General features: G+C 34.9%; 1 protein-coding gene across 2 annotated transcripts in view; it reads left to right on the forward strand.

Moving 5' to 3' along the window:
• The window catches only part of SS18 (SS18 subunit of BAF chromatin remodeling complex), a 75,689-nt gene extending 53,190 nt beyond the window's left edge, over positions 1 to 22,499 (forward strand). The window contains exons 8-11 of one of the 2 annotated variants that reach the window (XM_023207758.1): positions 2,491 to 2,583; positions 3,284 to 3,406; positions 5,938 to 6,071; positions 20,370 to 22,499. In XM_023207758.1, coding sequence (XP_023063526.1) covers positions 2,491 to 2,583; positions 3,284 to 3,406; positions 5,938 to 6,071; positions 20,370 to 20,396 — 377 coding nt within the window. In that variant the 3' untranslated portion in view covers positions 20,397 to 22,499. The remainder of the gene's footprint in view (positions 1 to 2,490; positions 2,584 to 3,283; positions 3,407 to 5,937; positions 6,072 to 20,369) is intronic. The other variant, XM_023207759.1, reaches the window with a different exon arrangement.
• Positions 22,500 to 25,917: the final 3,418 nt, after the last annotated feature.

Genomic DNA, 25,917 nt, shown 5'->3' on the forward strand with positions numbered 1-25,917 from the left:
GTCTCATCATTTTAATTAGTGTTTCATACTTCTCAACAAACTAAGGTTTACATTAGTGCTTGCCTTTGAGAAAAATTTGGGAGACCAAATTATATCCATAATATAGCTGTGTAGAGATTGAGTAGAATGGGAAAGGCATTTGGAAATAAGGTTTTTAGTTAGGGTTTTTTTGTTTTTTGTAGAAGGTGCTTGTGAAAAATTGGTTAGTAAGATGCATAGTACTTTAGGAAAATTTGAATAGCAATACTCCAAGCATACAAGTAGATTTTCACAGTATAGTTTCATCCATTTTTCTGTATGCTTGAAAATTTTATAATACAATGTAGAAGAAAAAAATAATTCAAAAATACATTACAAAATGATGTGGGTTGTTAGGATTTGCCAAAAGCCTTATTCATATATGTGATCCTTTGATGTAAATATAAATTACTGAACAGAGAAACTAAGAAACTTAAAGCTAAAGTACTAGCAGACATTGACTAGCAGCCCATGTAAGCTAGCAAGAAGATATAATTTAGGATATTTGAAAAAACATCTCACCTGTCTTTTTTTTTTTTTTTGAGACGGAGTCTCGCTCTATCGCCCAGGCTGGAGTGCAGTGGCCGGATCTCAGCTCACTGCAAGCTCCGCCCCCCGGGTTTACGCCATTCTCCTGCCTCAGCCTCCCGAGTAGCTGGGACTACAGGCGACCGCTACCTCGCCCGGCTAGTTTTTTTTTTGTATTTTTTAGTAGAGACGGGGTTTCACCGTGTTAGCCAGGATGGTCTCGATCTCCTGACCTCGTGATCCGCCCGTCTCGGCCTCCCAAAGTGCTGGGATTACAGGCTTGAGCCACCGCGCCTGGCCCATTTTTTATTAATACTGCATAAAGGTACATTTGTACTCAAGGACATTGGTTTTTGTTTTGTTTTGTTTTTCTTTTCATATGTAAACATGGTATTAAGATTTTTTTTAATTAAAAACTTTAGTAAGGTTGTAAGCTATACATATTTTAAAGAGGTGAAATCTTAGTTAAATTATATGTATTGAGAAGTCTGCTGAAAATAAATGATTGTTTCTATTTTTTAAATTTTTGATTACATTTTAAAGAGTTAAACTTGACATTGTTATTTTGATCCTGGCTATCTCTTGAAATGTGAAATTTGTGTTATTATATTATAACCTTTCTGTTCAAAATATATTTGTTATTTTGTAAATATCAAAACGTTAAGGTTACTTTCTTTCATTTTATTAGTGGATTTTAATTTGAAGGGTATCATTTTTGCATAAGTGTGTATCACTTTATATCTGACATTTACATAGAGTATTCTATTTGTATCGACAATTAATATTTGTAAACAACATTGGCTCTTTTCTCTCATGTCCAGATATTTATGTTAGTAAATATATAGATTAGGAATTGGCAAACTTTTTCTGTAAAGGGCCAGATAATAAATACTTTAGTCTTTGTGGGCCATATGGTCTTACTGAACTCTTATTGTAGCATGAAAGCAGCTATGAACAATACTGAAATGAATGGGCATGACTGTATTCCAATAAAATTTTGTTTACAAAAACATGCCACTGGCCGTATTAAGACTGCAGGCCATAGTTTGCCAACCCTTCATGTAGGTATTTATGAGGTGGCTTGGGAACATTAGAATACTAGAGCACTGAATAACGTTTATTTGTAATTTTTATTCCTGTGTCCTTAATTAGGCATTTTTGTAAAATTGAGTTTAGATTTTAGATAACTGAAAGGTTATTTCCTACATTTTCTTAGTGAAACTTAAAAAAAGAGTGAGACTATTATTTTTCACTAGAGTCCAATTATCTTGAAGGTAAAATTTATTGTGCTTTAAAACTGAAGATATATTCTCAACACAATATTAATTTTATGAAGATGTATGTTTATGATACTTGAAATATTTTCTAAAGATTTCCAAAATGGCAGCATTAAGATATATAATTTTGCATCTGAAGATACTTTGAGATACTTAACTTTATGCAAGCATAAATGTTAGAACGTGAAAATTTTTCAGTTTCTTTCAGGGGAGAAACTTATGGAGCTCTTTTATATTTTGCATTGTTTTTAGCATATGCTGTGGAATTGGAGACCAGCAGAACAGGTGTTTGACAAAATATGATAATTGCTTCCTTTGTTCATTCTAATTTAATTTAGGTTATTTACATGTGAAAGACCTAGATACTTTTATTCTCTTTTTTTAAAATGGGAGATAGTTTTTTTTTTCTCTCAATGAGGATTATCAGATTTAAGACAATAAGTGTAATGTTTCTAAAACTACTGCTTTTTGCTTTTAAAAAAATTGCACGTTATCTCAATATGAAAACAATCACATTGGTAAATCTTTGGCTAATGCAATTGAAATTATTTTTTATGTTCCATTTCTTTTCCTTTTTTTTCAATTTTATCTGAAAGTTTAAATATTTTTAGGGTTTTCACTCAGTGGCCATTAACGTTTCTTCCTGTCTCTTGTCGAATTGATGTAGGTCATAATGATTACGGTTATCAGCAACCGTCGTATCCTGAACAAGGCTACGATAGGCCTTATGAGGATTCCTCACAACATTACTACGAAGGAGGTATCTATATACCTTCACACACATACACATATATATCCCCTTCTACAGGAATGAAAATTCTTGCATAAGACAACTTCTACCCATGCAAAGCTCTTGTAGAATACTAGTTGCTGGCTGTCTTGAAAGGTGCAGGGAGCCCAAAACAATCAAAATAATTTCCTTACAAATATTTAAAATGTATAACCATGACTTGCCATTTCTAACAATAATAAAAAGACTAAAACATTAAAGATAATTTTTTCCTCAGTGGAAATTTTCTATTTGAACATAAATCCATTCAACTTTTTTTCTCGTGTGTATTTACATCTGTATAATTTTACATATAAGTATAGTGCCTTTAGGAAACAGCTTGCTGATCTCGTGTAGCTAGTGTGTGCTCTTGTAGCTGTCTTTAATTTTGTCTTTTTTATTTTATTTAGCATAGTCATGATCTTATGACTGTGATGTTCCAGTAAATGTAATGCTCGTATGGCAGAGACGCTGAAAATGCTGCAGTTCAACCTTGCAAAATTGGCTTTAACTGCAGTTTGTTTGGCCGAAATCCTTCTGTTTGGTTTGAGTTTTTTCTTTGTTTTGTTAACTTCTAAAATCAATATGGCATTTCATTTTGTTCTTGTGTTGTTGGCTATGCATCTTAGAGGGAAAAAAGTTACTTAAGCAGACTTCTCAGTTTTTTTTCCTCTTCTCCAATTACCTGTAGGAAATTCACAGTATGGCCAACAGCAAGATGCATACCAGGGACCACCTCCACAACAGGGATATCCACCCCAGCAGCAGCAGTACCCAGGGCAGCAAGGTTACCCAGGACAGCAGCAGGGCTACGGTAAAGCTTTGTACAGTTTATTTTTATCCCCCCAAAAATGTGGTGCTGATTGTTTTAAAATATGGAAGTGGATATTTAATACTTACTTTTCCAAGAATTATCAGTTGAAAATTCAGTTTTAGCCTAGTCTACTATTAAAATGTTGGTTTAAAATGTTGCTCTTAGATAAGCTAGTAATCCATTTAAAAAGAACTACAAATTGGAGATGGTTCATTGACCAAAGGTAAGGTGTGGAGTCATTTAAAAGACATGAAAAATGAATTATCAGACCTATGTGTCGTGCCTAGCCTTGTGTGTGCTTGGAAAACTGATGATTGGATAATTATTGACCATATGTATATAATCTGCTTAGCAAATTTATTTTTAAAAACTAATGGCCAATACAGTTTTTTTAAGATATATTGATTTTTTTTTTTTTGAGTAAAAATGAGATCTATTCAGAATGCATAATGAAAATGTTTTTGTCATTCCCTAGTTAAATAGCAATATACATATCCATCAGGATGAATTATTGCAGCTATGTATTGTACAGAATTTGGGGGAAGTGAAGCAATATTTTCCTATTATATACTCACTTATAATACCTACTACCTGGATATCTGACTAACTTACTAGATAGAGAGTGGGGAATGATGAGGATCTAATATTTCAATCTTAACTCTTAGGCTACTATAACCATTTTAGATATAACTCTGTTGAAAGAAAAGTAGCTGCTTACGAATACTGACTCCACCTCTTCCTAACCAGGGTCTCTTTTTCACATAGGTAATATCTTATTATTTTTAGTCATTGACTTAAACTCTGCCATTGCTGTGGACATCTCTGTGTACCTGTGATAGCAAATCTTAGAACTAAGGTCAGACTGAAATTCTCTTGCCCCCTCAGCATATTTGTTGAAACTCAGTCAGATATTGGGAGTCAGGTATTTTTCTAAAAATGTTAAATTCTGATTTCCAAATTCTAGATGTGACTTTAGAAATATTCCCTGGGTTTTTGTCTTTCATAAAGGAACTTTCTTGCCCTTCCCAAACGGTCTTTTCATTTTGTGACTACTTAGTATTTATACTTTGAATAAATACAGTATTCTGGTTTTATTGCATTTGCATGGAAACAGATGTAATGCAGCTAAATCAAGTCAATTCGTTGTCTTAAGAGAAATATCTTCAAAATATCTTCAATGGTAAGAGAGGGTGAAAGAAAGCTTAATTATTGTTAAAGTATGTTATAGTTAAATGCTGTTTTGTTAGACATCAGGAATCCTAAGAGAAATTTCTGTTTTGTTTATCTATAGGCTTGTATTGTCACAAAAACCTTTATTTCCACTAGAAATAAAGTTTTAATAATTGAATATATAATAAATAAATGATTGATATATTTATTTAAGCTTGAAAACTTGTTCTCTTTTGACACTTTTCTCTGAAATCAGTGTTTTTATGACAGGTTTTGCATGGCTATGATAAAAAACATTTAAGTGTCAAAGGTTTTCAGCTTATGGTTTGTTTTGTTTTGTTTTGTTTTTTTCCAACGGAGTTGCACTCTTGTTGCCTAGGCTGGAGTGCAGTGTTGCGATCTTAGCTCACTGCAGCCTCTGCTTCCCAGGTTCAAGCGATTCTCCTTTCAGCCTCCTGAGTAGCTGGGATTACAGTCATGTGCCACCACACCCAGCTAATTTTTGTACTTTTAGTAGAGACGGAGTTTATTATATTGGTCAACCTGGTCTCAAACTCCTGACCTCAGGTGATCCGCCCACCTCAGCCTCCCAGAGTGCTGGGATTACAGGCATAAGCCACTATATCCAGCCCAGCTTATGCTTTTTAAAGCATTCTTTACAATGGAAAGTAGTAGAGTTTATAAAACAGATATACTTGTTTAGCAAACCAAATCAGTCCCTTGCCATCTCTGGAATTTGTAATCATTTTTATGGATAAAGTATTAAAGGTGATTAATTCTCAGTGTAACTTTTGAATCAAGTTTTTTCACATGTAACCTGTGGGTTTTCAAGTTTTTAGTTTCTATTTTAAAATATTTTGGTAATTTGTCAATGCATAGTGTAGACATATACTTTTGGTGATTGCAAATATAAATCTAGAGTCATAGAGTTGTAAATATCATTTATTCCTCCACTTTATTCAGAAGTTATTTCAGTATTTTTCTTTGAATCTGCCTCTTGCTTTCTCTTTTTCCTCTTGCTCATACTGGTTAATGCTACCAGATATATTGATTAATTTTCTTATCATCATAGGGTTAACCTGCTTTACAACTCCCTGAGTCTTTTTTACCCATTTTGAAATATATTTTGTAATGGCTAGGGCATAGCACAATAATTACAGTGAAGTAGCATTACAGTATTTTTACTCTTGTTATTACCATCCAGATTTATTTCAGAAAGCATTTAAGGAAATCAAGGTACCAAACTATCTTTTTTAAGTTTAGATAGAAAAATATTGTAACATCTCTCCAGTTCAAATCCTTCCCTGAGTTCTAGGGACTTAACTTTTTATGTGGGTTTTTGTTGTGTTAATTATTTGCAGGTCCTTCACAGGGTGGTCCAGGTCCTCAGTATCCTAACTACCCACAGGGACAAGGTCAGCAGTATGGAGGATATAGACCAACACAGCCTGGACCACCACAGCCACCCCAGCAGAGGCCTTATGGATATGACCAGGTAAGTAGTTTGAACGGCTGCAGAATTGCCACATTGTTTGTTCACTCTCAATTAGGTGAACTTTTTTTTTTTTTTTTGAGATGGAGTCTCACTCTGTTGCCCAGGCTGGAATGCAGTGGCGGGATCTCAGCTCACTGCAAGCTGTGCCTCCCGGGTTCACACCATTCTCCTGCCTCAGCCTTCCGAGTAGCTGGGACTACGGGCACACACCACCACGCCTGGCTAATTTTTTGTATTTTCAGTAGAGACGGGGTTTCACCATGTTAGCCAGGATGGTCTCGAGCTCCTGACCTCGTGATCCACCCACCTCAGCCTCCTAAAGTGCTAGGATTACAGACGTGAGCCACTGTGCCCGGCCATTTTTTTTTTTTTTTTTTTAATTTAACTTGAAGCCTCATGTTTCCCTCATGAGGGAATGTTTATGGTACATTTGTTAAAAAGTATATCACTTTTGAGTCTCATGCTATTTAATAACACAGTTGATCATAGTTACTCTATCATATAAAACATGGCCTTAACATAAGACAACAACATATATATTTTCTCTCTCTCTCTCTGCCTCTCTGGTCTTTACCCTCAGGCCATACTTTGTTTATTGAGGTAAAATATATATACAGAGTTTATCATATTTACTATTTTTGAGTGTACATACAGTTCAGTGTTAATAAATTCATTTATTTCCCACTCCTTGATCCCTTCTCATCCCTTTTCTTCCCAACCTCTGGTAACCTTAGTGATTTCTGTGATCCTCCCTGATGTTTATTGCTGAGGCTTTGCCTTGAGCTACTGAGATGTGGAGTCCATCTGTGTTGATGCTTTCATTAGCACTCCACTTCACTCCAGCATGTCCACTACACTTCCTTCACATCCGTAGTATCCCATCTCTTTAAATTCAAACTTTCCGCCCTCTGTTGCCTCCTTCCACACACGTAGCTATTGTTTCAACTGTTATTTCTCCCCTACTTATCATTCTACTTTCACATATTTAGAAGTGTATCTCATCCTATGATGACTGATTCCCTTGAACCCAATGTTCCTTTAAGTTTCTTCTTTTTGTCATTAAACTCCTCAGACTTGTACCACAGTCATTGTTTTATGAATGTACTCATACATACTCTGAACTGTTGTGGAAATGATTTATTATGGCAATTCCTTTAGGCTGGTTTCAGGTTTGTGCTTTTCAGTGAAGGTGGTCTGGTTTGTTCACCACTTAAGCTATCTAAAATAGGTTATTTTTTAATATGTAACTCTCTTTAATACGCAGTTTAGGCTTTCAGGGCCAACGTGGGTATCTGGTTTGAGGAAAAACTCAGATGCAGTGGTAACTAGAATTTGAGGCGTGAGCAGTTCTTTTATCAACCCTCTCTCACGCCTGCAACCCTCTTGTATTGGCACTTCTTATTTAAGACAAAGGAGATACAAAAAGCAAGAATAGATAAGTAATATTTTTCCAAAATATACTCGAACAAAACATAAGGATCAGTTGGAGGTTTTACTAAGTTTTGGAAGTGAAATAAGTCTTGGCTAGTGAGTATTTAAGGGCAGGATTCCTAAACAGAACAAATTTAGGCTCAATCTAATCTACAGGTGAACTTTTTAAAAAGTGAGATTCTGATTATGTTTTCCATCATTCAACAAATATTTATTCTCCACATGTTTGATATTGTAGTAGGTCCTGCAGAGGTAAAATAGGCAACTAGCTATCTTGATCTTTCTTGACCTCACTTTAGCTATTGGCACGTTTTCCTTTTTCATTTTTAAATGGTCTTCTTTAGCTTCTATATTTCTGAACCATTTTGTTCTTCTTGCGTTTACATTGATTCATTTTTTTTAAATTGGTTTTCCTTTTTTTTTTCTTTACCCTAATATCAGTTCTTGACTCTGTGTTTTTTTTTCTAGCCTCTGAATCATCCTGCCCTCTATTTTCAGTATTCTTAGCTCTTACCTCTCAACCCAGTTTCAGCTCCTTTGTACAGAACATCTGTACAAATGTACAGCTCTGTATCCAAATGTACAGAACATCTCTTGTCTTTGGATTCCCTCAGCTTTAGCATGTTGTAGACTAAACTCACCATTTTCCTTTCTAAGTCAATATATTTCCAAATCTCCTAAACTTAAAGCCGTTCATTAAGCAAATGTTTATTGAGCAACCATTATATGCCAAGTGCCATGTGAAGATTGGGAACATATTGGGAAATAAGATAGACATGGACTCAGCCTTTATGAACTTAAGTCTAGATAGCTACAGGCAGGTAAACATATGATATGATATAGTGTGATAAGTATTTAGATAAGAGAAGCTAAGATTTATGTGGAAGGAGCTTCTAACTCAGATCTTGAGAAATATTCCTTGGGAAATATTATATTTAAGTGTGAAGTAACCAAGGAAGAGCCAATATTAACCAAGTAGATGTGGATGAGGAAAGAAGAGCATTCACAAAGGGACTAGTGTTAAACCGTGTGTGATTCAGTAAAGCAGAAGCATGGGGAAGAAGAGGCAAGATTGGAGAGAAGTGTTGGAGTTAGCTTAGGAAGGCTCTTACAAGCCATATTAGGGGACTTGGACTTTATCCTGACATGAGTGTGGAGCTTGAAAGCAGCGTATATAAAGTGTCTAGCAGTGGCTAGCACTTGGTAGCTAGGATAGATACATGATTTACTTCTCCTTTTATCATCATAATCATTCCACTTTCTAAAGTTCTCAGGAATTTGAAACTGTACTGTGGATAAAGACTCATGGTGTTTGAGTAGTTGCCAGCCACATCTCATTCCCTACTAGAAAAGAGTATGAGGGTTGGGACTATTTTAGTTGTTTTAGTGCCAGTAGTGTTTCCACATTAACCTAATGTTTAACCTTATCTTTGGCCCCTACCCGGAGACCTATTGCTGTCTTTATTTTAGGAAAAATAGTTCATTCACCTCTTGATGGTTGAGGCAGTGGAAAGCTAATGAAGATTCTGAAACCCAATACTAACATAATTGTAATTGTAGTTTAGGCAGATTAATCTTATAGCAATATGCAAGATAAAAGGGGAGAAATTAAAAGGGTGGAAATTGTTAGGATACTTCCCCATCGGTCCTTCCTATCCCAATAAACAGTGGCTCCATTCTTCCTGTTCTTCAGCTTAAAAACCTACAGTCCTCTTTGATGCCCCTCTTTGCAAAGCAAACATTCAGTCAATTAGCAAATCTCCTCGCCTCTTCCTTCAAAATATATCCAATATCTAGCCATTTTTCACAGTCTCCTTTCACCCAACTCAAAGTCACAGCTAGCACTCATCTGGACTGTTGCAATATATCCTTCTTTTTGGTTTTCTTGATTTTATCCTACCTCCTCTACAAGACATTCTGCACATGGGACCTAGAGTAATGTTTTAAAGACATTAGTCAACTCTGTGCTTACAACCCTGTGGTGTTTTAAGTAAAAGCCATATGATATACTGGCCTACAAGGCCGTATAGGACTTGTGTTCCTACCTCCTATGCTACGCTCCTCGTGCCTGTGTATTTATATCCCAACTGCTTGCTGCCCTAATTCACTCTGCTTCAGTCACACTGGCCTATTTGCTGTTCCTTATATGCATCAAGTGAGTTTCTACCTGAGAACTTTTGTATTTGCTACCCCTCTTCTGCCTGAATGCCTGCAGTGCCTCCAACCTCACTTTATTAAAATCTCTGCTTAAATGTCACCATATCATCTCAGAGTCCTTCACTGACCAACTAAGACAGTAACACCCTCCATTGCATCACTCTTTTTCCCTACCCTTTTCACAGTTTTTTGAACAGCTCAATTGAAATATAATTTACATACCATTAAACTACATGTAATAAAAGTATACAGATCTTTTTTGACATGTGTATACACACCTGTGAAACCATCAGCAGATTCGAAATAATGGAGTATCTATCATGCCCAAAAGTTTTCCCTGTGTCCCTTTGAAATCCCTCCACTTGCATCCCCTCTCCAGACCATGTCACTGATGTTTTAATTAAACTGTGGATTAGTTTACATTTTCCAAAATTGTATAGAAATTGAATAATGCAGTATGTTCTGTTTTTTATCTGGCTTCTTTTACTCAGCGTAATTGTTTTGATACTTACGTTGTTTGTGCCAATAATTGTTTATTGCTAAGTAGTGTTCCGTTATATGGCTATTTGTTTGTCCATTGAGATGGGACATTTGGGTTTACAGACAAAGTACTATGTTTATCCTTTGATCTACAGATGGGACATTTGGCTTTACAGACACAGTACTATGAACGTTCATGGACAAGTCCCTGGGGACATTTTTCTTGGGTAAATACCTAGGAGTGGAAAGGTTGGATCATATGATAGGTATATATTTAATTCAACAAATTGCCAGAACGTTTTCCAAAGTAGTTGTACCGTTGTACATTCCTACCATTTTACATTCCTACCAGCAGTGTATGATTTCTCCCATATTCTTCCTAACTCATTGCCAATACTTAGTATGAATCAGTCTTTTAAATTTTATTTATTCTAATAGGTGTGTTATAACACCTCATGACTTTAATTTGAGTATCCCTGAGGACTAATGATGTTGACCATCTTCTCTCCCTTATTTGCCATCTATATTTCTTCTTTTCAGGAGTGTCTGTTTAAATCTTTTGCTCATTTTTAAATTGGAGATTCTTTTCTTTTTATTATTGAGTATTAAGAGGTCTTTGTATATCCTAGATACAAGTCCTTAATCAGGTATCATTTGCACATATTTTCATCCTGTCTGTCTTTCATTCTGTAAATAGTGTCTTTCAAAGACGGGAGAATCTAAATTTTGATGAAGTTTAGTTTATCAGTTTTTTTCTCTTATGGATTATGCTTTTGGGATCATATGTGTAAGAAATCGTTACCTAACTGAAGATCACAAAGATTTTCTCCTGTACTTTCTTCTAGAAGTTATATAATTTTAGAGTTTCCATTTAAGTTTATGATTCATTTTGAGTTAATTTTTATGTATGCTGCGAAGTACGAAATAAAGTTTGCATGGCTTTTTTTCTTTCTGATGCATGTCTATTTTTCTCAGCGTCATTTGTTGAAAAGACTATCTTTTCTTTTTTTAGACAGAGTCTCGCTCTGTCACCACCAAGCTGGTGTGCAGTGGTGCGATCTCAGCTCACTGCAGCCACTGCCTGTCAGGTTCAAGTGATTCTCCTGCCTCAGCCTCCCAAGTAGCTAGGACTACAGGCGTGCACCACCACGCCCAGCTACTTTTATTTATGTATTTATTTATTTGTATTTGTATTTTTAGTTGAGACATGGTTTCACCTTGTTGGCCAGGATGGTCTTGATCTGCTGACCTTGTGATCCGCCCACTTTGGCCTCCCAGAGTGCTGAGATTTACAGGCATTAGCCACCACACCCAGCCAAAAAGACTGTCTTTTATCTACTGAATTGTCGTTTTACCTTTGCAGAAAATCAGTTGTCCATAAACCTGTGTCTGTTTCTGAACTCTATTCTGTTCCATTGATCTGTTTATGTATCTTTATGCCAGCACCACACCGTCTTCATTTCTATAGTTTTATAAGTTTTATAATTAGGTAGTATTAGTTTTTGAACTTTGTTTTTTTATACAAAGTTGTTTGGCACTGTAGGTTCTTTGGATTTCCATGTAAATTTTAGAATCAGCTTGTCAGTTTGTACATGAAAGCTTACTAGGAGTTTGATTGGAATTGCCATGAATTTATAGATTAATTTGGGGAGAATTGACAGTATTATTTAGTCTTCCAACCTATGAACATGGCCTATGTCCCTTAAAATTTTAGCAATGTCATATAATTTTCAGTATATAGGTCTTAACATTTATTTTCTAAGTATTTCATGTATTTTGATGCTATTGTAAATTTTTTAAAATTTTAATTTCCAGTTATTAGTTGCTAGTCCATACAAATGCTAGCTTATTTTTGTGTATTGATATTTTATCAAAACTATAACTTTACTAAAATCATACATCTAGTAGTGTTTTTGTAGATTTCATTGAATATTCAAACATAGAAATCATGTTTATGAATAAAGAAAGTCTTCCTTTTCAATCTGAATACTCCCCTATGTTCCTTCCCCACCCTCCTGCCTGCCTCAGCCAGAAACTCCAATACCGTGTTAAATAAAAATGGTGAAAGTAGACATCTTTTGTCTTGTTCCTGATCTTAGGGGGAAAGTTGTCAGTTTTTCATCCTTATATAAGATATTAATGTAGGGTTTTTTGTAGCTATCCTTTATTAGGTGTTATATTTCTAGTTTGCTGAGAATTTTTATTGGGAATAAATGTTGAATTTTGTCACATGATTTTTCCTTATCTGTTGAGAGAATTACGGTTTTCCTTTTTTAATTTGCTGATTTTTGAATTACATTGTTTGAGTTTCAAATGTAAACCATTTGCATACCTGGGATAAAATCCATTTGGTCATGATGTATATATTCTTTTTATATGTTGGGTTTATTAGCTAAAATTTTGTTAAGAATTTCTGCATCTGCATCTCTTGAGTCCAGGAGTTCAAGACCAGTCTGGGCAACAAAGTGAGACCCCACCTCTATAAAAATCTAGCCAGTCATGGTGGCATGTACCTGTAGTCCCAGTCAGATGCGTCCTGACATAACAGTGGTTCAACTTACGGATTTTTTTGACTTCACAAGGCTGTGAAAAGTGATGTGCATTTAGTAGAAGCTCTACTTCCAGTAACCATACAATCATTCAGTGCAGTGTTTAATAAATTACATGATGTATGCAACTTACAGTGGGTTAATTGGGACATAACCCCATGGAAAGTCAAGGAACATCTGTATTTTCATAACAAATTTTGGAATCTGATTTTCTTTTCTTGTAACATCTTTGTCTGGTTTTGTTATTAATGTAGCACTGGTTTCATAGAGTGAGTTGGAAAGAATTTCCTCCCCTCAATTTTCTGGGAAGATCTGCAGAAAATTGGTATTATTTTTTCTAAAATGTTTGGTGCAAGTTACCAGTGAAACCATCTGGGTTTGTAGTTTTTTTTTGTGAGAAATTTTTAAATTATAAATTTAATTTATGAAATATAGGGGTATTCAGATTATCTGTTTTTTCTTGAGTAAATGTTTTGTGTATTTTTCATAGGAGATGTCTATTTTATCTATGTTGTTGAATAATTTATCATCACTTAATATCTCTATATAGTGATACTACCTTTCTCATTTCTGATACTAATAATTTGTGTTTTCTCTCTTTGTCCTCATTTATCTGGCTAGTTTTAATCTACCTATTGATTTTTCTCAAAAAGCAGCTTTTGATTTTATTGATTGCCTTTTGCCCATTTGCTTAAGTTTCTTTGATTTCTGCCCAGAACTTTATTATTTGTTTTTTTTCTGCTTGCTTAGATTTTATTTGTTCTTCTTTTTCCAGTTTCTTAAGTTTGAAGTTGTAGTCCCGTTGATTTAAGAACTGTCTTTTTTTCTGATATAGATGTTTATTTCTAAGTACTCTTGAACTGTATCTGATTCTGTTATTTCTAAGCAGTTCAAAATACATCCTGGTTTCACTTTTTATTTCTTTTTAGACCCACGACACATCAGAAGTGTGCAATTTTATTTTCAAGTATTTGGAGATTTTCAAATCTTTCTGATGAATTTACTCCTTTACCATTATCAAATAACTGTCTTTATTCCTGCTAATATTTTTTGCTCTGAAATGTAGTTTGTCTAATATCAGTACTGCAATACCACTTTTCTTTTGATTAGTATTAGAATAATATATTTTTCATCCTTTTAACACATTTGTGTTTTTATATTTGAATTATATTTCAGGTAGACAGCATATGTAGTCAGTTGGATCTTGCTTTTTTTAAAATCCAGTCTGACGATTGCTGCCTTTAAATTGGGATTTTTGACATGTTTGGTGTGATTATGTATATGGTTAAGTATATCATCTTTATTTTTTCTATTTGTCCCATCTGGTTTTTGTTCTCCTTTTCCTCTTTTTCTGCCTTCCTTTGATTTTTCTCCTGTTTTTAACAAAAACAGCTTTATTGATACACAATTCACATGTCATACAAGTCACCATTCTAAAGTATACCATTCAGTGGTTTCTAAGCATATTCAAAAAGATAGACTGGGGTTGGTGGCTCATGCCTATAATTATAGCACTATGGGAAGCTGAGGCAGGAAGATTGCTTGAGCCCAGGAGTTCAAGACCAACCTGGGCAACAAAGCGAGACCCCACCTCTACAAAAAACTAGCTAGGCACAATGGCATGTGCCTGTAGTCCCAGCTCTTCAGGAGGCTGAGGCAGAGGATCACTTGAACCCAGGGGGTTGAGGCTGCAGTGAGTTTTGATTGTGTCACTGTACTCAAGCCTGAGCGACAGAGCTAATAATCCTGTCTCAAAAAAAAAGTGCAACCATCACCACCCTCTAATTTTAAAACATTTTCACCAACCTGATAAACCTGTTAGCAGTCACTCCTCATTCCCCTTGAACTACTCAGCCTTAAGTACTTAAATACTCAGTATGTAATTTCATTTTCAAATATTTGGAGATTTTCCAGCAACAGTAGTTTACTTTCTGCCTCTATGGATTTGCCTATTCTGTACATTTGAGATAAATGGAATCATACAATATGTGGAGTTTTGTGACTGGCGGTTTTTTTTTTAAACTTAATAATTTCAAGATTCGTCTGTGTAGCGTGTCTCAGTGTCTTCAAGTGATAGTATGCCTATATATAGTGTAAGAACCTTAAGATAGTCTGCTTTTCTTCTCGATCTTTATGTTATTGTTACAAATTTTACTTCTGTATATACTATAAATCCTGCAGTATATTGAATTTATTTTTGTCTAAGAAAATCAGTTATTTAAAGATACTTAAATAGTAAGGGAAAAAAATTTAAAATTTGCCCATGTAGTTACCATTTTTGGTGCTCTTCATTATTTATGTGTAGATTCATATTTGTATCTGGTATTTTTGTTTGCCTGAAGGACTTTAACATTTCTTAAAATGCAGGTGTACTGGTAATAATCAGCTTTTGTATGTCTGAAAAAAAAAAGTTTATTTCGCCTTCATTTTTGAAACATTTTCTCTGGGTATAGAATTCTAGGTGGACAGTTTGTTTTGGGGTTTTTTTCCATACTTTAAAGATGCTCCATTCTTTTCTTCCTTTCCATACTTTAAAGATGTTCCACTTTTCTTCTTTACATTGTTTCCAAGGAGACATTTGCTGTCATTTATCTCTGTTCTTTTGTAGTTAATATGTCTTTTTTCTCTGTTTTTAAGATTTTTCCCTTTATCAAATTGTTTGATTGAAGAAATTTCTCTCTTGCCCAAATTGTTTTGAGCAATTTGATGAGAGCATGCCTCGGTGTCAATTTCTTCATGTTTCTTATGCTTGGAGTTTGTTGAGTGTTACCTCAGACTTTGTCGTTTTAATCTCTAGAAGTTTGGTTTAGGTCTTTTTAATATCTTCCGTGTCTCTCCTTAATTGTTTGGAACATATGGAATACAAGTATAATTCTTATAATATCCTCTTCTGCCAACTCTAATAATCTGTGTCATTTTAGGGTCAGTTTGAATTGGGTTTTTTTTTTCTCTCCTCCTTTGTGTGTGTGATAATCTTTGATTGGATTCCAGACATTGTGAATTTTATGTTGTTGGGTTATGAAGATATTTGTATGCCTAGAAGTATTCTTAAGTTTTGCTTTGGGATTCAGTTTAATAAGTTACAAACAGTTTGAACTTTCTGAAATTGCTTTTAAGATATTTTAGGCAGGACAGAGAGCAGTGTTTAGTCCTGGGCTAAGTATTCATCACTAGTAAGGTAAGAGCCTTTTGGCTGTTTTGCCCAGTGCCCTTTCGATTGTAAGGCTTTTTACTCTGGCAGGTGGGAATAAGCAATGTTTCTGTTCCTACGTGACAAACAAATATTGTTTCCCCTAATCCTTTTGGGTGTTTCTTGCCTCAGCCTTGGGTATTTTCCTCACGCATTTGCATATCTGTACTATGCTGAATAGGAGGAGGGTTCCTCTGCAGATCTCCACAGTTGTCTCTTTAGGCAGATCTTTCTTCTAGGGTACTCTGTCCTGTTAACTCTAGCTGCCTTTTTCTCTCCAGACTCTAAGCCTTATCTCCTTAAGTCAGAACATCTGGCAGACTTAGCCTCAGTTCCTCTTCATGTAATGCAGACTGGAAACTCTCAAGGCAGTTAGCTGTGGTAATCAGAGGGCTGGCCTCGTTTGTTTACCATGTCTCAGGGATCATTGTCCTTTGTTGGCTGTGTCCTGTGTGTCCTGAATATAATTATCATAGGCTTTGTGTAGTTTTTTTTTTAAATATTGTTTCAGGCTGCCAAATAAATCCATCTTGAATAGAAATGTGCATTAATTTTTAACATTTCTCTTCATTTGACAGATTGTTACTGTTTATTGTCATATTCTTTCCCTAGAATGTAACCTCTTTAAAAGCATCGCTCTGTCTGTTTCTATTACTGTTGAGTCTCTGTCACCTAGTAGAGCACAGCACATAATCAATAAATATTGGTGAATAAAGTATAAACAACTGAGTAAATAAAGCCATTACTTTCTAGATTTGAATGCATGATCACAAGACTAGAGATAAGAGGAAACCCCTAAAATGTATTGTGAAGGAATAATGTTAAGATTTTAAACTGATTAGATAAATAGAATGAGGGAAAGAAATGTAAAGATGTTGGTATTGCTCAGGTTTCTACCTTAGGGACTCTTCTCATTCAATATACTCTCCCTAGGCATTCTCATTTATTCACAAGGTCTCAGTTCACCGTGCTGTTGACTCCCAAATCTGTATTTATAGTCTGGATCTCTCTTCTGGAAATCAGATGCCTACTCGACAGCTCTGCTTAGATGTAACATAGGCATTAATTCAGCAGAAACAAAATAAATTTGTATTTTTTTCTGACAAAACTTTTCTGTATTCTATATCAAAGAGAGGAGTATATCACCAAACTAGAATGCCAAGTGCCTATTTGATATTTAAGTATCCGTTCTTTTCCTCCCTTGTCTGATAAATGACAAATGTTATTGATCTTCTTTTCGAAAAGCTTTTGAATCCATCCATTTCTCTCTAACCTACTCCCTTATCTTAGTTTAGACCGTGTTCATCTCCCATCTTCATCGCAGCAGGATCTTCCATACTATCTTCTTTCCCACTAAAATTATACTGTAGTCAGAGGAATTTTTTAAAAAATTGAAGAAGCAAAGAGAGAGAAGGTGAGGCTTAGAGTGTTCAAATGATTTACTCAAGATGACACAACTGAGGAGTGGTGAAGCTGCATGACTACTGCTGAGTGCTGAAAGCCCATGCTCTATTCACTGTATACCACACTGCCACCCATACTGTTAATAAGTACTTGAGTAGTTCACAGAGCATTTTCATGTTTTTCTTCTTGAATAACTTTTTAAAATAGAGATTATAATTACCCCTGTGAGATGATAAAATTGAAACTCAAGGGAGGTTAAGCAATTTACCCGAGGATAAGAAGCTGTTAAGTGGTGACGTTAGCACTAGAAATTGGTTTCTGGCTCCAAAACCCATACTTTTAATCCTTAATGCCACCTTGGAATTTGTTAATGGTTACAGATACACAGCTTACCTTTTCTAGGCATGATTGTGATTTTGTTTGGTCCTGGCATTGTGATCAAGTATGGGCCAAGTTACATACACTCTCAGTGCCTCCATTTCTTCATCTATAAAATGGAGATAATACTTACTATATAGATTATAGATGGACACAAAGCACTTACTGCAATGTGTGACACATATTAAGGTATTATTATTGGGGTATATTATTAGCCTCTACTCCCCATTATTGCATATTCTTTCTTCCCATTTCCCTAAGTATTCTATATTTTATCCCCTGTGCCTTTGTTTCAGCTGTTGCTTCTATTTGAATTGCCCCCTTTTCTTTTCTTTTTTCGCTATTCAGATCTTACTATTTTCTAAAGGCTCCCACATTCTTGGGAATATTTTTCTAATTAATTTAGGCTGTGTTAACGTTTTCCTGTCTGAACTCTCCCAAGTTTGCTAAGACTTAGAGAACTTACCTATTTTGTAATTATACTTAATTTCTGAGTCTTGTTTTCCATATTTATGATGATGATGAGTATTTGTTCCATAAGTGTTCACAGTTGCTTGGATATAATTTATTTGGTATACATTATTGACCTGATCTCTTTCTTCAAGTAGTTCATAATATAGTTGACAAATTATAGCTTATAAACTATGGTACAGTGGTTCTTAACCTCTCTTCTGCTTTCACATCATTTATATTTGCAACTCACTTTCATCATTAGCATCTCATTTTACACATTGACTAGGGGAGTATTTCCCTCCAGCACTGAGAGTCACTGATTTATAATTCTAAAAAGCCTTTTCTCATGTCCTCTCTTATTTAAGCATCATAACAAACAAATGAGGTACAGGAATTAATGTAGCCATTAACAGAAGGGAAATTGTGATCCAGAGATATATATGTTACTCTCCCACTGCTCAGTGAAGAAACTGAGTCTAACAGAGCTTTTTTTAGACTCAAATAGGAAGTTAGCAATAGAATTGGAACTTAAACTCAGATTTAATATTTAGACAATCTAACAATGGAATAATAAGCTCCAGTATGCTAAGCAATAAGTTTCTTATTTTAAACCTTTTATTATGTTTATTTTACACACATACAATAAAGAGAGTAGTATAGTGAACCTCTGTGTACCCATCACCCAACTTCATCAGTTTATCAACATTTTGCCAATGTTGTTTTATCTGCCCCTCTACACTATTTTTTTCAGAGTATTTTAGAGCAAATCTTAGACATGATATCATTTTATCCATAAATCCTTCAAGATGATCATTGACTTTAACTGAATATAACTATGTAAAACACACTAGTGTAAAATTCTTAATCTCTCTTTTTTTCTTCTTCTTCTTTTTTTTTTTTTTTTTTTTGAGATGGAGTCGCTTTGTTGCTTAAGCTGGAGTGCAGTGGTACAACCTCCGCCTTCTGGGTTCATGCAGTTCTCTTGCCTCAGCCTCCCAAGTAGCTAGGATTGCAGATGTGTACCACCATGCCCACCTAATTTTTGTATTTTTAGTAAAGACGTATTTTTATGTCTTTTTAGTTTGTATTTTTAGTTTCACCATGTTAGTCAGGCTGGTCTTGGACTTGTGACCTCAAGTGATTCACCTGCCTTGGCCTCCCAGTGTGCTGGGATTACAGATGTGAGCCACCATGCCTGGCCCCAAAAAATCCCTATTTCTGTTTAATTCATTATTCCATCATATCTATGGTGACATTCAACACATTATCATGTGTATTTACTTCTGTGGAAATGTAGATTTTTAGGGTACCGTTTCTTATGGTAGAGAAGTATTTCAAGTCTAGAATGTTTTCGAGTTACATTATTATGACTTGGAGAGGGAGTTGTTTAGCCAAAGGAAACAGTTAACTAATTATGTGCTTCCAGTGAGTCATGCTTTTTGAAAATTAGTGCTTTTATGAGTATTTGTTTTAAACACATTTAAGAAATTTTTAATAAAATACATATTTCATAGTATGTCCTTTTTTTCTACCGTTCTTCTGTTTTAAAGGAAAAGATGTTGCTTCTCTTCTCTAAAAGTTAACCTGAACAGATGTGTACTGGACATTGTTCATCCCCACTGACAGAACTGTGCTGCTTCATCGTGTCTTTTTTATCTATATTCCCTTTCTGTCTCATCCTGTCATCCTGAGGGTCTTCAAGTCCACCTTATTAAAAAAACAAAACAGGCAACACAAAAAAACCAACTTTCCTCGATTTTATGTCTCTGTGGCCTGTCTAAATACCTCTACTGACACTTTGTTGACCTCAAGGAAAGGCTCAAATATGTTAGTATGGATAGAAGGTTCTTTACCTTTTACCTCCCACATACCTTTCCATTTTCATATATGTATATTACATTCCAGATATATTCATACATATATATTCCATTCCATATATATTACTTCAGAGTTTAGAACTAGAACTTCTCACTCAATACCTGCTCAATTCATTCAACAAAATTCACTAAACATTTAAGTTCCCACCCTGACAAGTATTACTCTAGGCTCATTTGCTAATCCCTAGCGTATTTTGGACTATGAAATTCATTTGTAATTGAATATAATATCAGAAGAAATTACAGGGTGATACGGTGTACCTAAAGATATAAAAAAATTTGTTTATTGTAGGTACAGCCGCTTTTTTGTGGTATTACAATGTTAGAAATGATTCGTTTGTAACTATTATCTAATTATATTTTTAAATTTATCTTTTAGGGACAGTATGGAAATTACCAGCAGTGAAAAAGTACTTACATTCCAATAGCCAGTATCTATTAGCAGCCATATTGTCACCTCAGCACTGTGGACACCTCCCTGTGAAGAGATCCTTCCATTCCATCTAGTTTTTGGAAAAACCTTGTGGATAAGTGGCTGTTTCATCAGTAAGCAGCCTTTGTGGTTTAGTTATAAAAGGCTTTAGTAGCTCAAAAATACTCTTGATTTCACATTTCTACTCTAGATGGCAACATTGGACAGAAAATGCAATGACATAACCAATTTGTAATGATTTTGGAACTGTGTTTCAAATGGACTGTTACAGACTGAAAGGTGTGAACAGCTTTGTATGTTTATGAAGGGTAAGGGAATTTAATACTTTTCCACAGATTTTTTTGTAAGGGGAAGAGGGAAATGTACACTTTTTACAGCAGCAATATTTTGTATATTATGTTTATTTCATGTGGTGAATATGCAAGGCGGTACACTACGCACTGGACAGAATCAGAAATCCCCTGTTGATGTGGACTGGAGCATGGTAGATGCTTGATTGTTTTGGTCTCAAAATGATGTGCTATAAAGATAAAGGTGAGGGGAAGACAAAGCACACCATATGTCCACTGTTCTGTTCTTGTAGAGGAAATTCAAATCCCTTTTATCTATTAGATAATCAAGGGCACTGTGATACAGTTTTGAGTAAAAAGACATTTTTTAAAAGCCTTCCAGTTTTGTGGATTAAACCTTTTTATAAAGATCATTTATAATACTGTTTTAAATGTGAGGCAATAAGAATTACTTTATGTTGGATCTGAGGAGGCTTTGGTAAAACAGTTTCATGTAAATGAAAGTGGTAATCCTCTTCTAAAATAGCAATAACTGAAAACGAAAGTGTTAATTTTACCTTGTTTGAGTTATCAGGGAACTTAGTAATATCAAAACATTTTATAAATGATATCAAAGAAGAGTCAACATTGATCCAGTAATTTTATTTTGTAACATTGAGGGATAATTGGTTATTGAACAGAATAGTTTAGGAGACTTTACAAACCTTCGTTTCAACTTTCTTATTTGGAAAAATATCATTTATAAAGGGACACTTTTATGTTTTTCCCTTTTCTATGTTGGTTAATATAACACAAAGAGATATTTAGGAAAATGCTTATTGATGAGGTTTATTCTGTCTGTTTTTAAAGCACAGAGGTTGCATTCTAGATAACCTTGTTTATTAGCATGGCATATTTTAATCATTATTTGAGACTGTCCTGATTATTTTAGCTAAATTCAGGGAGATTGGTGGGGCAGGAAAGCATGCATTGAAAAATGTCTAACTACGGTTATTTAAGCATAATCTGAAAACATCTAGCCCAAAGGTAAGTTGCTATTTTCATCACAGTTGCCTATGCCCAGGGAATAAGATGTATTCTTTATAATTGAATTGGTTTTTCCCGCTTCTAACTGGAAACAAAACAGAAGGGGTGCCATAAATTTGAATAAACAGAGCATACTGTTCTCAACATACTGTAATCAAAAGGAGGAATTTCAGTGGGTCTCTGTGTGTGTATGAGAGAGAGAGAGTGTGTGTGTTTGTGTGCTTCAAGGTCAGAATAGGGGTGTGTGTGTGTGTGTGTGTGTGTGTGTGTGTGTGTGTGTGTGTGTTTTGAGATGGAGTCTCGCTCTTGTTGCCCAGGCTGGAGTGCAGTGGTGCAATCTCAGCTCACTGCAACCTCCACCTCCTAGGTTCAAGCAGTACTCCTGCCTCACCCTCCTGAGTAGGTGGGATTACAGGCACCCGCCACCACACCTGGTGAATTTTTGTACTTTTAGTAGAGACGAGGTTTTGCCATGTCAGCCAGGCTGGTCTTGAACTCCTGACCTCCGGTGATCCGCCCACCTCGGCCTTCCAAAGTGCTGGGGTTACAGGCGTGAGCCACCGTGCCTGGCCAGAATAGGTTTTTTCTTTCAACTCGGTCAGTAGAAAATGGACATCACGTTTGAACAGATAAAGCATGGACAGCCTTATTGTGATTGAAATGCTTGTAGGTTCTGTGCCAATTTTCCACCACTGTGTACTTTGTTGCTATTTAAAACTGTATCAACTCTAACGGAAGAATAAATTATTTGTGATTTTAATTTTCTCATTTGTTTCTTTAAATTAGATCTCTTTGACTCTCTTGTTTTGTCTGGAGACTATGCTGTGGGTTTTTATATAAGTTAGTCCAGTATAAGCAGACTATATTTGTATTCTAGGACTTTATCAAAATTCTCTTGCCATGCCCAAGTTAATTAGAATTAACTGTTCAGTAATCAGCATGTTGTGTAGGCTGTTTGTTACAGAATTCTTTCTCTGAAAATGAAGTCCATGAGGCTATAATCAAGATGACTGAATTAGATAAATGAGTTGAGGAGTCAAAATTGTACTGAACCCAACCTGGTGTAGATACGTTATCTCATTTGAAATAAGCTCAACTGACATTAAGAAATAATTTGTCTTGCCAACCCATCTTCTGTTGTCTTATTCTCCTTTTAATGGAAACTAAAATTGCAATTTTAATAAGCAGAATTTCCTCCAGGACTTTCTTCCTGGAGACTAGTGCATTTGCAAGGTTTAATTGTTTTATAACAGTCCTATTTCGTAAAAGTTTTTAATTGGTGGTGACAAAAATTACCTTACTCCTCTGATACCTAGTAAGAAGAATAACTCTACCAGTAGCTGTCTACTAGATTCGACATTTCTGTATAGACTATATATTCTACAACTAAAGTTTGCATTTTATTAAAGTAATATACTATCCCGTAAAATTCCAGAAACAAAGTATTACTAAGAAAAGAGTGGGGTGACTATTAATAAACATTTCAAAATATGCTAAGTGTGCTAGTTCTGTTATTTGAGAGTATGTTATTATTCTGTAGCATTATTCAGGTGGCACATTGTTTTTGGTTTTGTCTTAAAATTTTGTAATGGAATTTTAAAACATACACCCAAGTGTAGAGTAGAGTATGGTGCTATGGGCCCCCATGTAATGGTAACCCAGTTTATATACTTAGCAACTCATGGCCAAACTTCTGATTGTTCATATACTAATCCCCAAATAGAAGCAAACACTGTTATTTAATCTCTTAGATAATTCCAGTAATCTAAAAAATAAGTACTTGAAGATTCTTCTTACTCCTAAATTCTGTATTTTCAATGTTAACATTGAATTAGAAACCACCTCAGAATTTGTATGTATAAGTCATTGCCTTTTCTTTCATTTTAAGAAGTCATTCATGTTAAATAAAAGATTAACAGACATACATTATACAAAGAGTGAACATTCTTCAGAATTTCATCCATTAAAAGTCACAGTTATTAAAAATTTGGTACTTCCAATTTAATTTTACGTAATAAGCCAATGTATGTGTTGTTTTTTAAAACAAAAATGGAATTATACTGCATATTATTTTGCAACTTTCTTTTCTTTTTAACTTAGAAATATCTTGAATGCTCCCAGTTCCCTTGTTGCCTCTTAATTTTTTACTGTTGCAGAAACAAAGCTTTTATAAGCTATATTGCAGAGGTTTTTTTGTGTGTGTGCTGTTGGGGTATTTCTATAGTAAATTTTTAACATCTTAGGTGTAAGGCTATGGATGTTGAAAAAAGTATCAACATAAAAAGTATACCATTGGCAGCACCAGTTCATTAGTCTTACTAATTTTTGCAATTCTCATCAATTTTTTAAAATGTTATCTCTGAATTTTATTTGAATTGCATTTATTTGTAAGTTGAGCATCATTTTAAATGTCTATTACACTTTTTTTTTTTTTTTTGGTCTATAAAATGCCTTTTAATGTTCTTTGTCTATTTTTCTGTTGGGATGTTTGTTGTGTAAGAGAAAGGAAATTATACACAGACACACACAGGTGTGTGTACACACATGTAAAATTACATATGTCCCTGCACAGTTAATCCTTTTTCTCTTCTATATGTTGCAGGTCTCTTCTGTCCATTATTTTGTAACTTATGATGTCTTTCACTGTATTAAAGCTTTAAGATTTTATGTAGTCAAAAGTTTGGCTTATGACTCCCCCCCAGCTGTCAAATTTGTAAAAAATATTCCGCATATTTGCTTCCATTTTTCTGAAACTTATTGTACATGGTATAATTTAGGACATTAATTTTTTTCTTATGGATAACTAGTTGCTTAAGCATCATTTTTCTTCCAATGATTTGAGAAGCCACTCTATTCCTTTAATTTAAAAATTAATTATAGTTAAAGCTATTTGTTTATGTTTTATGTATTCCATTTCAAGGACTAGTTAATTCCATTTAACTGTCTAATTTAATTGGCATAAACTTGTGAGTTGTTTTTCCGTAACACGGTGTTTTTTTATTTGATAAAAGTAATCTGCAAAGTTATACATAATCACTAGCTTTTTTGTTGTTTGTTTTTGGTAAAGATGGAGTCTTGCTTTGTTTCCCAGGCTGCAGTGCAGTGGCGCCATCTTGGCTCTCCGCAGCCTCCGCACCTCAGGTTCAAGGGATTGTGGTGCCTCAGCCTCTTAAGTAGCTGGGATTACAGGAGTGTGCCACCATGCCTGGCTCAATTTTTTTGTGTTTTTAGTGGAGACATGGTTTCGCCATATTGGCCAGGCTGGTCACGGACTCTGGCCTCAAGTTATGCACCCACCTCAGCGTTCCAAAGTCCTGGGATTGATCACAGGCATGAGCCACTATGCCCGGCCCCTAGCTTCTTAATAGTAAGAAAATTATTGAAGTGTGTTTTTATAAAGAATGATTACAACCTTTTAGAGATTTTTGCTTTTTGGTGTTTAAAAGCTCTTTAATTTTTTTGTACCTTGCTAATAGACTATCTTTTTAGCTATCCCAAAGTATCTCTGTTTGATTACTAACAAAAAAAAAACTAAGAAATCAGTAGAAAACCTTGTTTTATTGTTTACAAATTGAAGTCTCAGAAATAGACAATGCAATATAATTTTTATTAATAAAGACCTATAATTAGGGTGACAATGTATAATTTATTGCCCAATTTTATAAACTTGAGAATGGGAGATTGTTTTACATATATATACACACACATATGTATATATGTACATATGTGTGTGTATATGTGTATTTTATATGCAGATATATTAGATATATGGGTAAATGTGTATATATTTTTTATTTTGTCTTTTCCTGATAGAGATCCATAGTTTAAGAACTTAGAGCCAGGCGTGGTGGCTCTCGCCTGTAATCCCAGCACTTTGGGAGACTGGGGCAGGCGGATCACCTGAGGTCGGGAGTTCAAGACCAGCCTGACCAATACGGAGAAACCCCATCTCTACTAAAAATACAAAATTAGCAGGAGTGGTGGTGCATGCCTTTAATCCCAGCTACTCAGGAGGCAGGAGAATCGCTTGAACCTGGGAGGGCAGAGGTTGCGGTGAGCTGAGCTCACGCCATTGCTATCCAGCCTGGGCAGCAAGAGTGAAACTCCTTCTCAAAAAACAAAAAAGAAACTTAGATATGTGAGTTGATGCATTTATGTTATAATTTTGAACTGTGATA

The sequence above is a fragment of the Piliocolobus tephrosceles genome, chromosome 18 (genome assembly GCF_002776525.5).
Source record: "Piliocolobus tephrosceles isolate RC106 chromosome 18, ASM277652v3, whole genome shotgun sequence".
In the NCBI taxonomy this organism is placed as follows: Eukaryota; Metazoa; Chordata; class Mammalia; order Primates; family Cercopithecidae; genus Piliocolobus; species Piliocolobus tephrosceles.